This window comes from Cupressus sempervirens, chromosome 11 (assembly GCF_028749045.1).
Source record: "Cupressus sempervirens isolate cs-2001-9-10 chromosome 11, ASM2874904v1, whole genome shotgun sequence".
NCBI lineage: Eukaryota > Viridiplantae > Streptophyta > Pinopsida > Cupressales > Cupressaceae > Cupressus > Cupressus sempervirens.
Window position 1 is genome coordinate 635,833,597 of NC_143128.1, and position 14,742 is coordinate 635,848,338.

General features: G+C 33.4%; 1 protein-coding gene across 1 annotated transcript; it reads left to right on the plus strand.

The window, feature by feature from the left end:
- Positions 1-382: 382 nt before the first annotated feature.
- On the plus strand, positions 383-5,822 carry LOC149531375 (protein trichome birefringence-like 11). The gene is made up of 4 exons (XM_089809896.1): positions 383-1,814; positions 3,438-3,827; positions 3,931-4,089; positions 4,907-5,822. The coding sequence occupies exons 1-4, from the start codon at positions 829-831 to the stop codon at positions 5,256-5,258; spliced, it is 1,887 nt and encodes a 628-aa protein (XP_089666022.1). The 5' UTR covers positions 383-828; the 3' UTR covers positions 5,259-5,822.
- Positions 5,823-14,742: the final 8,920 nt, after the last annotated feature.

A 14,742-nucleotide genomic window follows, 5' to 3' on the forward strand; every position in this document is an offset into this window, starting at 1 on the left:
ATGCAATAGTTATCCTATAATCTAATAATATTAATTATTATTATTGAATTTATTTATGCAGATGACATTTTATTGCTGAACAATAATATCAATCAAAATTTCTAATCTATTAGTTGGAAAAAACTATTGGCCCATAATCTTCTATCCCTTCACTCCTTATAAACAAAAACAATAACCACCGTAGAAGTTACTCATAGATATTTATTTAGGTTGTATTTAGTTTTTATAATAAAAAACATGGAAGTCGCTGTCGAAAACTACTCCAATATCATCGTCAACCATTCAATGCAATCCCTACTTGGGGATCACCCTCGAACTGGAAAAAGTGAGGAATGTGCGGCATGGTAACTACTAAAAGCAAATACTCACCCATTTTCTATTTGATTCAAATTCGATCAATAACTTTTGGCGAAATCGTCTGCATTCAGATTTGGAATCATGATTTTGCTTTGCCACTGACAGATAACTTAGAAAGGAATGGAAAAAAATTACAAGCACTTTCTTCGTCAAAGGAGACATTTCCACATGGGATACAAAATTGGATGAGCTGGAAAATTAAAGAGCTTGCCAAACTTTCGTTAATTTTAACCTCAACTGAGAAAAAACAGCATGACAGAACGGCGGAATTCATGATTATCGAAGCACAAGTTTACTATATCGGTTCATGGAAAGCTAACAAAGTAGTAGCACGGAAATTTTGGAAGCACAAATTTAGATATAGTTATATAGAGTCCAAAATTCTGTGGAGGAATTGGAATCCCCTGATTACGAGGCTTTTGCCCTCGGCAACCCGGCGAAAAGGGAAATTGCAGGGCTCCAATTCCCAAAATGAAGGATTCATTCAATACAAAGATGGATACACATGGAGGATTTGGTCATCCGCTAAGGTTTCCTGCAAAATACGCAGTGAGTATCCATCGTCGTATCTGGTATGTCACCATACTTGGGGTCTCCGCTATTTTGGTAGTTCTATCTTGCATGGTGTATTTTGATTGTGGATTTGGATTCCTGGGACCTTTGAACCTCGGAGCTGTGGGAAGTTATATTAATGGTGGGGGAATTGCGGTTGTTGAAACAGGGCAGATAAAGGAGCTTGGCGGTGTGGGAAATTATAATGGCAGTGAAGGAAATATAATTGGTGAAATAGGGCAGCAGAAGAAGCTTGGAGGTGTGGGAGATAATAGTTCTGGTGAAGAAGTTGGGATTGATGAAACAGGGCAAAAGAAACAGCTCGGAGGTGTGGGAAAGAAAAATTCTGGTGAAGAAATTGTGGTTGATGAAACAGGGCAGCAGAAGAAGCCTGAAGGCTTTGGAGAAAAAGATAGTGCAGAAGGAATTATGGTTAATGAAACAGGGCAGCAGAAGCAGCTTGAAGGTGTTAAAGATAATGATAATGGTGAGGGAATTATGGGTGATGAAACGGGGCAGCAGAAACAGCCGAAAGTTGTTGGAGATAAAGGTAGCCCCGAAGGAATTATGGTTAATGAAACACTGCAGCAGAATCAGCTTGGAGATGTTAGAGATAATGATAATGGTGAGGAAATCATGGATGATGAAACATGGCAGAAGAAGCAGCTTGGAGATGTTAAAGATAATGATAATGGTGAAGGATTAGTGGCCTTAAAGGAGAAAAAGAAGGAGCTGGGAGAGTGTGATTTGTCTGTGGGTATGTGGGTTAGGGACGAATCATATCCAATTTATCAGTCACACAATTGTCCATTTATGGATTCAGGCTTTCGCTGTCAGGAAAATGGCAGGCCTGATTCGGATTACTTGAAATGGCGATGGCAGCCCTCTGATTGTGATCTTCCAAGGTATGGTAAAGGTTCCCTATGCACTTTTGCATTGAATTTATATTCCAAGGAACCGTGTAATGCTTATGAATGGTCAAAAAACTGGTTTTCATATTTCTTAATCAGGAAGACGTCTATAGATTCTCCTATTCCCCACTACATTGAATTTATAGCTCAAAGAATTGCGCGTTGCTTCTCAATTGGTTTTTCATGGAATCTGGATCTATAAGACAATTCCTAGAATCTCCTATGCTCTGTTACATTGAATTTATTACAAGCGCACAGCAACATGCATATGGATGGTCGAAAATATTGCTTTTTATAATTCTGAATTTGTACTTGGGATGGTCGAACATATTACTTTTTATAGTTCTGAATTTGTAATTTATTCTGATATCTAGGAAGCTTCTTATATTTAGAAAACGGATTTTTGCCAATGAGGATTTGCTTCACTGTTGAGTTTGACAGAGTTTGAATCGTTATACAAATTTTCCTATTCCAGCTTTGCCTTGTCGGACTCTGACATGCTGGTTGAGAGTTCCTTTTGAATTTGGCTCAATAGATACCTCGATACTATGGCAAATAAAGTGTCTCCGTTTAGAGGATTCTCTTTATCAGAGTTTATGTCTGCATTACCAGAGGGCTTTTGGTTCAGTATTGAGATTGAAAGTACTCCAATCATTTACCAAATTTGCAGCTCCAGCTGAATCCCATTCTCATCCAAACCAAATGTGACGCAGAATTGGCCTCGAAAAATCCAGTACCAAGGATTTATAGTATGTATTTGTGAGGAATAGAGTGTTAGTCCTCGTGTTTGCCGTTGCGCTAAAAGATCGATCTATTAACGTCTGATACAGCCACACGACTTATAGAACACAGGAGACAGTCAAGCTAAATAGTGAATCTCAAAGGAAAACATTGGTGGTTAGTCCAACTATTCCTTTCTAGCATTACTCTAGGAGTTTCAAACCTGTGACCAAGCTCTGATACCATTTGTTAGAGTGGGGTTGCCATTACGTCAAAAGACTGATCTGTCAGTGATCTGATACTATAAGTTGAGTTGTTATATCAAGCACTGACAGATCAGTCATTTAACACAATGGCAACCCCACTTTAACATAGGGATTGTATCTAAACGACACTTATTTGGATACCTGTGTTCACAGCTTGGTTGTAGAAAACTTTTTCAGTAGGTCTGTGCACCCGTAGTATTTCAGAGAAGACACTCTAGGAGGAGGAATCCCCAACACCATTGGTAATGGTAAAATCCCAACATTCTTTACCTTTTATATCCAGTAACAAGGTTTGTCTTCACCATAGACTAAACATAATAATGTCAGGAATGACACATTGTTTCCTAATTGATCTGCTCAGAGCAATAGCATCCCTTGGCATATGAAAATAAGTAATTTTCATGCACATATAAAATGGAGTTCTTACATAGGTGATGCTTTTGGTCAAGATCTGTATGTATTATATACATGACCATCCAGGATCTGTTTTTGCAACTGCCAACAATTGCATGTGTTAATTATGTGTTCAAGAGGTTGTGATTGATATTCTATTTTGGCACTTATTCCTGAGTCCCTCATTTTATAAATCTGATATCTATTTGCAATTTGGGATTTTGAATTGAATCATTAGGTTTGATCCAAGGAAGTTTCTCCAAAGCATCAGAAACAAGAGGATTGTGTTTGTGGGTGATTCCATTGGAAGGAACCAGTGGGAATCTATGGTTTGCATGCTGGCTGAAGCAGTTTCTGATAAGACTCGGATATATGAAGTGAATGGGAATCCCATCACAAAACACATGGGGTATTTGTCTTTCCGATTTAAAGATTATAACTGCACTGTAGAGTATTACAGAGCGCCATTTTTGATTTACCAAGGCCGCGCTCCAGCAGAATCTCCTCCTGAAGTTCGAGCGAGTCTGAAGGTTGATACTTTGGACTCTACTTCAAAGCTTTGGAAAAATGGAGATATCCTTGTCTTTAACACAGGACATTGGTGGAACTATGAGAAGACACAAAGATGGTGTGTGTTTCATTTTCTATGGCAATGAAGAAATGGTGTGTGTTTAATTTTCTATGGCAATAATTCTGTAATGATTTTTATGACAAAGGTAGTTATATGGCAGGGGTTGTTATTTCCAGGAGGGAAAGACTGTGAACATGAAGATGGATATTGAAACTGCATTCCAGAAATCAATGAACACTTGGGCCAAATGGATTCGTCAACATGTTGATTTTGAAAAATCTCATGTTTTCTTGCGTACCTATTCTCCTGTTCATTTCAGGTATTGTTTCTGTTGTCACTGCTGAAAATTTTAAGGAATGCAAACTTTGTTGGCAAATACTGCCAATATGAAATCATGTGCTATATTAGCTAATAAAGCAAAATCCAGTTATTTACATGTTCATAACCTCAAAAAGTGAGTGGTCTTTCTCTCATAAAATAGAAGTTGTTTTTGGAGTACTTACGGAGTGTGGCTCTATTGCAATGTAGAAACTGCATGTTTTTCCTGAGGCACTTAGTTTGTCTCAAAAAGTATAATTTGCTTTTGGAGTACACAGTGTGCCTCTGTTGTATTGTAGAAACTGTATCTTTTTCCTGAGATGCTTAGTTTGTCTCCGGTGCAGTGCAGAAACTCAAATTTCGTTTATTGGTAGTATTCTAATTCTCCTTTAGTTTTCCTTAGTTGGTTAACCACAAGTGAACTGTGAGGTAATCTTGGACAACATTCTTAAGTTCTTTTAACACTTCTAATGCATTTTACAAGCATGCTTGGTTAAGTGAATTTGAATTGGGGTAGTACTGGGACAGATGATCCTTTGGGAAGGTCCAATGCTTCATCTCTGTAGCGTCACAACTCACCTAGATACAATGAGTACTATATGTACCATTTGTTCTCATGAAAGATGGGTTCCTGTGAACTGCTACTTACAAGTCGTGGGTTAATGAGTTTGACTCAAAAACAACACAGTTGAATCCTGATAGAAATACCATAATTCTCTTAGATAACTTTGTGTGGTAGGTTTCTTCTTTTATACAATATAGTCTAGAAATTAATCCAAAATCTGAAAATTCAAACTTCTTGCTTGTGTTGAGTGCAGGGATGGGACATGGAAGAGTGGAGGGCAGTGTCATGAAGAAACTTGGCCAAACCTAAATTCTTCGTCTTGGAGTGAGTCATGGAAAGCTCGAATCATGGCAGAAGCAGTCGAACACCTTCAGGACAGGAAGAATGTACAGTCTTTGAATATAACTTACTCAGCAGAGATGAGGAAAGATGGTCATCCTTCAATATACTATGTAGACAAAGCAAATGGGCCAGCCTCATTAAGAAGGCAAGATTGCAGCCATTGGTGTTTACCAGGTGTGCCAGACCAATGGAATCATCTTCTTTACAGCTACTTAGTTGCTAGAGGGTATGGAGATCTGGATACAAGAGTCAGCAGAAAGTAACATTACATTTGTCAATAACTTGTACATATATTCGATTGAGGTGGGCATTCTTTTAGAAAAAATAAATAATCTTTAATGCACTAGAATAGGGGAACATTATTCACTTTTAACAATAAATTGCAAAAAAAAAAAAAAAAGCACCTTGGATCCAAGTAAGATGGCTACTAAACAGTTTAGACTCAGTCAGGGTATCTATAAGGCTGGGTCAATCATTGCCCAGCATTCCACTTAAACAGAAACAATTTATTACTTCTTACCTTTCTAAAATGGACTTCTACAGTTTTTAGGAAATGTGTTGGAAGAATAAAGTGCATTGAAAACAATTCACTCCATATAATATGGTGTGATATTGCTTACATGATATTCAAGGCCAGCAAGGAGTTTGACCCCATCCAGCCACTGAAAGTTACCATGCATGTGGACAACTAAAGTGTACAATAATTTAATCAAGAGTGTACCAAAAGTTATTCAAATTTTATTTTACACAAATAAACTGAGAATATAAACTATTCAGGAGGATTTACTTGTATCAAGTTTTTGAAGTGTATTAACGTTCTTTTTCCATCTCCATCGTCACATGTTGTTTTATGTCATGTCTGGTTTATTGAATGTCTTTATATTATTCCTCTCTTTGGTACTATTTGGTACAGCACAGTTTGAGTTGGTTTGATGGGACGGTTTCTATATTTTTTTTGATGTTCCATTTTGTATAATTCACAAGTTTGTTTCTTGTTTCTCAGGCTAATAGTTTTTTAGTTGATTTGTTCTATATGATGAATCTCTCTTCCAGCTACTTGTGTAGCGATTATTCTTTGTAAACTTGCTTTGTTTCAATTTTTAAAAAAAAAGTTTTTCAGTTGAAAGATAAGTACTAAGAAATATCTTTTCTCTCAAAATTGGCTTGGACACATCATCATATACCAGATGAATAAAATCTGAATTTATATTATTTAAATTAATTTAATAAAAAATTATGCAAAATAATATGATATAAATGAAAATTAATTTTTATATAAAACATTAATATAACCTAAAAGATATTCTTATTTAGTTTACTGATATTATGTTTTTTTTCCACGCATTTGTAGACCTAGCAATAAAATTTATCAATATTTTGACATGTAAATTTTCTTAAACTACAAAAGTATTATAAATTGTAGAAACTTTGTGTCTATAAATTTCTAACTTTTAATTATAATAAAATAATAATATCTATTTTTAAATAATATTGTATTTTAATCTCACATAATTATTTCTGAGAACATTTTTTATAATAGTAATTATATAACCTGCGGTCATTTAATAATAATTTAGCACCCACAAAATCAAAATACAATCTATTTTTACCACTTAGAATTAAAAGAAGTTCATTTATTCAATGTAAAAATAAATGGTTTGTCTGCCATATGCCTTGCATAAATTTCTTTTATTTAGTTTTGAGTGCTACAAAATATATTGTTCTTAGCGCTTTCAAAAGTGGTCAAGAAGCTTTGGCCGCTACACCCACACGTGGACATGTCATTATAATGGGTATCGAATTCTTACACCTCAAAAAGAGGGCCATAAAACTTTCCTACCAGATGTTTTTTCTTTTTTTTTGTAGACAACACAAATTTCAAGGACAATAAATTTCGTTATATTGTGGAATTATTATTTATTATAAATGGAATTAGAATGGTTTTTATAAATTGGAGAAACATTTTACAAATTTAGATTATAACATATTTTTTAAATTAAAAGCATTAAAACAAGGATGATGTTCTTAAATAACAACATAAGCTACTAAAAAATAGATTAACAATTATAATATAATAATTATAATTATAATATACCAATCAAACATTAAAAACAATTGAATTAGCATTGACATAAGAAACCATACTAGGAACCATATATATAGTAATCACAACTAATACTATCATAATCCACAAAATAACCATGTCTATAATAAACAATATTAACCTTACAATTATTCACAATATAAATCCATAAAATAATAAAGTCATCAAAATTGATCAAGCATATGAGAATAAACTAGCAAAACGAAAAATAATAGCAACAACAAGAATGTCAAAGCTAAAGACAAGACCATAGGGATTGCTAACAATGATGCAATAAAGAAGGGACCTAGTCCCTAAATCTCCTTGAACTTGCATGATATATGCATTCTCATCACCTAGTAAAGCTCCTTATAGTTGCCTTCATCTTTGTCCTCAGCTCCTAGAACATCCTTCTACAAAAAAATAAATAGTGGTGCCTGTAATCACCTTTTTTTGGTTTAGTAAACTATAAGGCCCCTATAATAATTAAACTAAATAAAAAATTCAAACCTTATTATACATTAAATCAATTTTGCATAGTTAATTAATCATTAAAAATTGATCAAATCATTAATTTGATTATATCATAATGTTTGAATACTTTACCTATAGTTTATTTAATTAAGAGAATATGTCCCCTTTTAATTAAATAATAAAACCCCTTTATCCTAAGTGCACTTCAACATGAATTTCTAAACTCAAATAAATAAAATAACTCATCACTTAAGTGTACTCACTTTGGGAAACTTCCAAGCCAGGAGCACACATATCAACTACGAAAAGATCTCCATTGTTGCTCATCTCTTAATCACAATTGTTCGCTCGTTTTAGAATCTATAAAAGGAGACTCTCTCCTCATTTCAAAAGATCTTGAATTTATGCTAGGTCTTTGTTATTATTTTGCTATTTGATTTCTTGAGCAGATTAGAGCCATCTCATTGAGCATTTGGCATTCATTTTCTAGTTCTTGCATGTTACCAAATCATCTAGTTTAATTAGGATGAGAAGTAATATATCATTTTGTTAGCTTAGATTTTCTCATTTTGCTTACTTTTATCATTTTCTCATCATGCAAGCATAAGGGGAGATCACTAGATGCTTGCAAACTCATTGCATGTGCTATTTTGTTGAATCTTCCATCTCATGGCGCACCTTGCAGACATCATGCTTTCTCTATTTGAGAGCCATTTTCTATCAATTTGATCTATGTCCACTATGATTAGGAGGTTGTAAGCCAACATTCAAGGATTTAATTCAATACATCTCTTCGATAGAAGGGTTTACATAAGTATCCAAGTTTTTGTGATACATTTGGTGCCTACCGTGGACCTAGAACTCCATTTTAATGCATAGGTACATAAAGTTGTGTCACGACTCAAATTTCGACATGCTTTTTATACAAACTTAATTGTGTGATTGACCTTTTGACTAAGACTATGTATGACTCGACTTGAGTCAAATACTTTATAGACTTTGATTAGAATTTTATCATATATGTTATTAGATGGTAATGTTAATTATTTTGTCATTTGATATGTCCTTATATGTTGAGCTTATGAGATATCGACATGACGGTTAACATTGTGATTTCATTATATGTTTATGTCTGATGATGAATGTTGAATTTTTTTTTTTTTTAATTTTATTTAAGATATTATTTATTTATTATGATGATGACATTACTGATGCTTTGGGTGATGTCGAGTTTGTGAGTGTGCAGATACTGAAGGTGGAAGGGTGGTTGAGGTAGAGGAGTTTAGCTCCTCGGTAGGGTTGGCTCAGAATTTTTTATGGTGTAGTTGCACACACACACTTAGTTGTTTTTATTTGAATTTAAATTATCTGCTTTGAATTTCAATTAATCTAGATGGATTAAATGTTTTGTTTATGATAATGTGGCGTAAAAAAAAAAATGAATGATTAAATCTTATTTCTTAGAAATATTATAATTTAGATTATAAAACAAGTATTATACTTTCAAAATTTCAAGCACAAATTTCTAATGGTAGTAGTTAGTCGGAAAAAAATAAATTAAATCGTAATTAATAGTTCCTCTATTTTGAAAATGCTGGATTTAGATTAAATGTGGAAGCTTAAATAGAACTAAAAGTTTATTTAAAGTTCTTGAACCAAGTGGTAGCCGTAGATTTAAATAAGGAAATTAATTGATTGTTAACAATTTTAAAATTTATGATCTTGAGTTGGTTTAAAATTATGTTTAATAGAAGTGTAAGTTATTTTTTTTTGTAAAGCCAAGTGTTATTTATTTACTTTTATTTATGAATTATTCTATTTGTTCCCGGCTGAAATAACGAGGGAAGAACGATTTTTAAAAGAACTTAAAGAAGAACTGCTCAAAAAGACTTTATAACTGCGAGTTTCATAAGAAGAAGAAAAGGACATTTTCATTGAGGTAAGGCGGATTAAAAAAGGGGCTGGCCAAATTGAAGAGGGGGGGGGGGGTTTATATAGCAATGTGGAGTCATTTTGCTGGGAGAAGGGGAGGACGATTAAGGAGAAGGGGCAATTTATAAATAGCAGAGAAAAAAATGTTTCATTGGGAAGTGTTGGCTGAATTGGAAAGGGAGAGGAAAACGAATTTGAGAGGGGAAGAAAAAAAAAAAAAAAAAAAAGAGATTTGCAAGAGAGAACAGATCCGAAAAAAGAAGAAGAAAGGAATTAGCATTTTTAAAGAGAAGGGAGAAGAGTTGGAAGTCAGTTGTGAATATTTTTGGGAGAAGGGGGAGTAGACATGTTTGATTAAAACAGAGAAGATTACTCTCTAATTTCCATAAGAGAAAGGAGGGCAAACAGCAGAGGCAGGAGCTTGGGTGAGAGGGAGCAAAAAGACAAGGTGCTTTGTGTGGAGAACAAATCTTACCAGGTTCTTTTCTATTTCTTCTTCTTTACTTTTAATCTTTTGTGTGTAGTTATGGGAAGGAAAAGCCTGGGAACACATCTCAACAATTATTATCTTGCTTCTTATAACTTGTGGCCAAACAATTTTTTTTAAACCTGTAGAATACCATTTATGGTAAATGGAACTTTAGAATAATTAAAGCCGGTTCATGATTTGTTGTTTATTTTCCTTGATTCCTGCATTATTCAGACATACCATCAGGTTTAGGAGGAAATAAAAATGTTAGAGAATAGATCTAAACTATAACTATATTCCAATTTTAAATCTTTTGGGCTTTTGGCTGTACATGCCAATAACAATTGGCTAGAATAATAAGGAAATGATTGTTATTTCAATATTTTTGTTTGGATATTATTTTTTGTTAAAACGAGCTGTGAGTGCTGGTCCTTCAGTATATGGAGAGATTCACGTGTGAACAAAGATGGCCATACTTTTATTGATAATAATTTGCATAATTTTGAAAGCCATTTTATTAAATAGCTGGGAGAATCTTATTTAATTATATGTCTGTGATTAAGTTGACTTTGTCATATTTTAGTCTCGATTTGATTCAAATTTACTTATGGTTAGGTATTTAATTTATTACATACTTGTATGTAGATGATAATCTTTTTAGTTATTTTAAATGCAAATAGTGAAAGAGCAAAGTAGGAATGGGTCCTGAATGTGGGATCAAAGAGGAGGGTAAATAAAGAAAATTTGAATTGAATTTTTCTTATAAATTACCTACCAGTACTTTCACATTACACTAGTTATTTGCTTGGCCAAGCTTAAAAATAGTTATGCATATGATTGAGATGCATTGGTTATAATATGTTGTTTTCCCTCTTCCACATCCTTGTGTATGTTTCTACTAGACATATGTGTAAGTAGATTAGGCACAAAGGCTGCACCAGATCCTTCCGATCCAATTGTGCCGAGTTGCTAACCTTCTCGTGCCAGGGTCAAGTAGTTCTCCTTAACTGGAGAACCTCGGGGAGCTAACCACTCCATGGTTGGGCAGTAAAAGCGCCTGGACCACTCTTCCGTCTCATGATAGCGGATGGACTTTATTCCGATGGCTTGGAGATGAGATTACATGTAGATGGACACTAAGGTTCGATGGCATGTTAATTTTATATGATTTATGTTATATATGCTTTATATCATATGATGTTCTAAAGATACATTCATGTTGGACATGCAAGTTGACATAGTTTTGGCAAAAGATGTTATGTTCATATGAGTCATTTCCAACATTTATACTTTGCTTTGTGTATGGTATGGATATGTGGTCGACTTTTTGTATGATCAAGTGTAAATTTTAAAAAAAAATTGATGATATGTAATAATGATTGTGTTTCCATTTATTCTCGACTATATTGTCGATATGTGTAGATTTTTCCATCTAAGGAAATGGATATTGTATAGTTATGTGAATAAATCCACTTTTGACTTTTCAAATCTTCATGTTTTTCTGCATCTTGGGGTTGTTTGCATATCTGGCACTTGTTATAGATTTCAGTCTTTACAAGTTGTGCAATGAAACTGCCTATTAGGTGCCACAAACTTCATCCATAGTTTATCATAGTCATTCTAGGATTTTGTTGCCTGACTTCATTGGGTATTATGGCACCTATACAAGATTTCTATTGCCTCTGCATGTTTCATCGCAAGGTTTACAATGTTCTATTGTATGATAATCTGGTGAAGACTACTTTATCATTTTGATAACATAGAGTTGGTTTCACGATTTTAACAACAAATTCTTGATCTTTTCTTGTCATTTTCTAATTTCTAGCATCTTGCAACATATTTTCACTAGCATAACAAACTACTTTGTAGGTATTTCTTTTTGAGATATATTGTCTAACTTGCAACAAGTTCTCCAATCAAAGAGCTCTTATAAAATGCTAACTATAGGTGTGTTGATCAGAGATAGAAAATAAAGGCTACTAATGCATTTGTGGTCACAAGCTTCCTGATCATTCCAACCAAACTTTTTGCTTGTGTTAAATCTCATTTAGGCACTTAGTCATATCCTACAGAGGATCGTCAACATTAAGCGCAATCCGAGTCAGATTAACATGTTTGACATTTCTGGAGTGCAGTGAGGTTGTAGAAGAGTATGCTCTTTTCCTTCTTAGATAATCAGAAATACCAACCCATTTTATGAATCTCATCCTTGGCCACCTTTACTTGGGTTTGACGATTTGAGGGAAAAATCTCTTAGGACAACCCACCTGGGAATCCACTATTTGTTAGCGATTCCATCCTACATTAATAAATATGCTTTGTAGACTCCAAAGACTTGAAAGACACTTCTGCTTCACCCTCTTGAATCAAGACTTATCAAATGTCTTGAATGCACCCTATCTATTGTATTGATTGATGCCAATCCCAACCTTTCTTACCAAGGGTGTACACTTCTAGGTGTTGGTAGGGCTAAGAGGCCTTGCTCTCGTTTATGAGACTAGCAGGGGGTTGGTGTGAATGAAACCCTTACTAAAATCCTTAGCTAGAGACAATCTCGTTCACCTCTGAAATGGGGCATAATCTTTGTGCAAGGAGGGGAAATAATCTCTCTTGAAAATTGAATCACTATAGGTATACACATGTGCATTTGAAGGCAGGCATGACACAAGCCTTTATTGTAGGGTAAAATTTGAACATGTTTCTATTGACCCTTTAGAAACAATAGAAACATGGACACCCTCTAGGGGGTGACACAGCTATGTGAGTTGCATGTATACACAAAAGTTATGGGCAAAAATTGCATCTTCTCAAACATTTTATGTTTATAGGATTAGGCACGTCTATTATTTTATTTTTTGCAAGTTCCCCTATCACCATTGTCTTTCCAGGTTACTTTGTCCCTAGTTGGATTTTTTCCAACTACTATTTTTCTTTGTCTTCAAACCTTAGAAAGAGAGTCCAAACTGAAACAAGGGTAAAAAAAATGTCAAAACAAGGTTATATGACATTTCTTCTGTTATCTACTTAGCATTGCCATAACTAGTTGTCTAAGCTTTTGGTTCACATTTACAAACCAAACTAGCTTTTAGGTGTTAGAAAACAATCATCTTTCTTATGTGAGTCTTTCCAAAAAATCTATTTTACCAACAAATTTGTCAAAATTGTTAGCCCAAATTGATAATATTGTTAAAGTATGTGAAAGTGTCATATCAGTTGTTATGTTGTCATTGATGTCAAGCCTTAATTGGTTAGAGATTATGCTAATTTAGTAGATTAACATATCATTTGATTGATGAAGAGGATTTGAAGAAAGTGTAATGCCTACCCCTAGTTTACTTTTCATGTTGGATTGTAAAATTATCTTAGGCTAGTTTTATGGTTATGTTTTATGATTAACGATACTTGATTACCTGATTTGTTTGGATGTTATTTCATACTCAGCTGATATATTTGATGAGCTACTTGATACATATTTATTTCATGTGTTCATGATTATTCTTTTGATAATGATACATGTATGTTCATATAATGATTTCAATTATTTCATGATGATAGTTAGATGAATGATTTATATGCAACTTTTATGGTTACTTACCCCATACTTGTATGTGTATGGTGTACTTGTATGTTTTACTTTATGTTTGACATTTTTGATGTGGTTGAGGGAAGGAGTCGTAGTCACTTGCTTGTTGAGATCTACACGATGCACCACTCAACACCATTTCTTTTTTAGTTTAGATTTATATGTATATGTACATGCTCGACTTTTATGTAGATTGCAGGTATTGAGCATCGACTTCCCTGAATTGTCAAGATGAGCATGCCCTATCGTAGTATCTCAATGGTAAAGAGGGGAGATCATTCTTGAGTCCAAATCCTAAACCTAAGCCAATTGTCCTAGAAAGTAGGAAAAGTATTTGAGTTTTCTACCCTTTCGAATTTGTCAAGTGACATGAATTCATGATTTTGACCCTTGAGTTTGATCTAGTACTCTGTTCTTTAAAATGGGTTTTCTTATTTAGTTTTGTGGGTTTGTTGTAATTTTTAGTGATAATTAAAATGAATTAAAAGATTATTAAATTATTTAATTTAATGAAAAATTATAAAGAAAAATCAATATTTAATTATATTTAATTAATTGAGAGATTAATTAACTAGAATAATTAAATTTAAAAGATTAAAATATTTAAATTAAATCTAATTTTGGCGTAATTATATTTATTTAATTTAATAATAATTTACTTAGGAATTTCATTTTTATAATAAACTCTAAATATTATTATTAGTTAAATTAATAAATATTTTATTAAAAATGTCTTGTGATTCAATAAAAGAGAGAAAGGCTATATTTAATAAAGTTTATTTTGATTACAATGCAAAAATTTTGAACATGAAATTAAAATAAAATAACATAATAAAGAAAATGGTTTCGCATGATTGTAAAGTCGAAACCCTAAAAGGAGAAGACTCATTATTAAGAAATTAGAGCTCATTTCTCCACACATAGGTTTGGAGAAGCCAATTTTCGAGAAAGGGGGTTTTTGAAAAGAATGGATTTTTCTTGTGAGCTTTGAGCATCCGATCAAGGTAGGATCTTGTTGAGTTTTGCGCAATAATTTCCTCTTTGAAATCTCTGTCTTCTTTGTGTCTGAATGGATTTGTTTTCAGAAATTAATTTGGGTTGAAACCCTTGTGTTGAAAATTGTCACTCATGAAAACATCTGTGAAAGAATTTAGTATTTGAAACCCTTGTTTGAGAATCTTGATTTTCATAATTAGATTGTTTTGG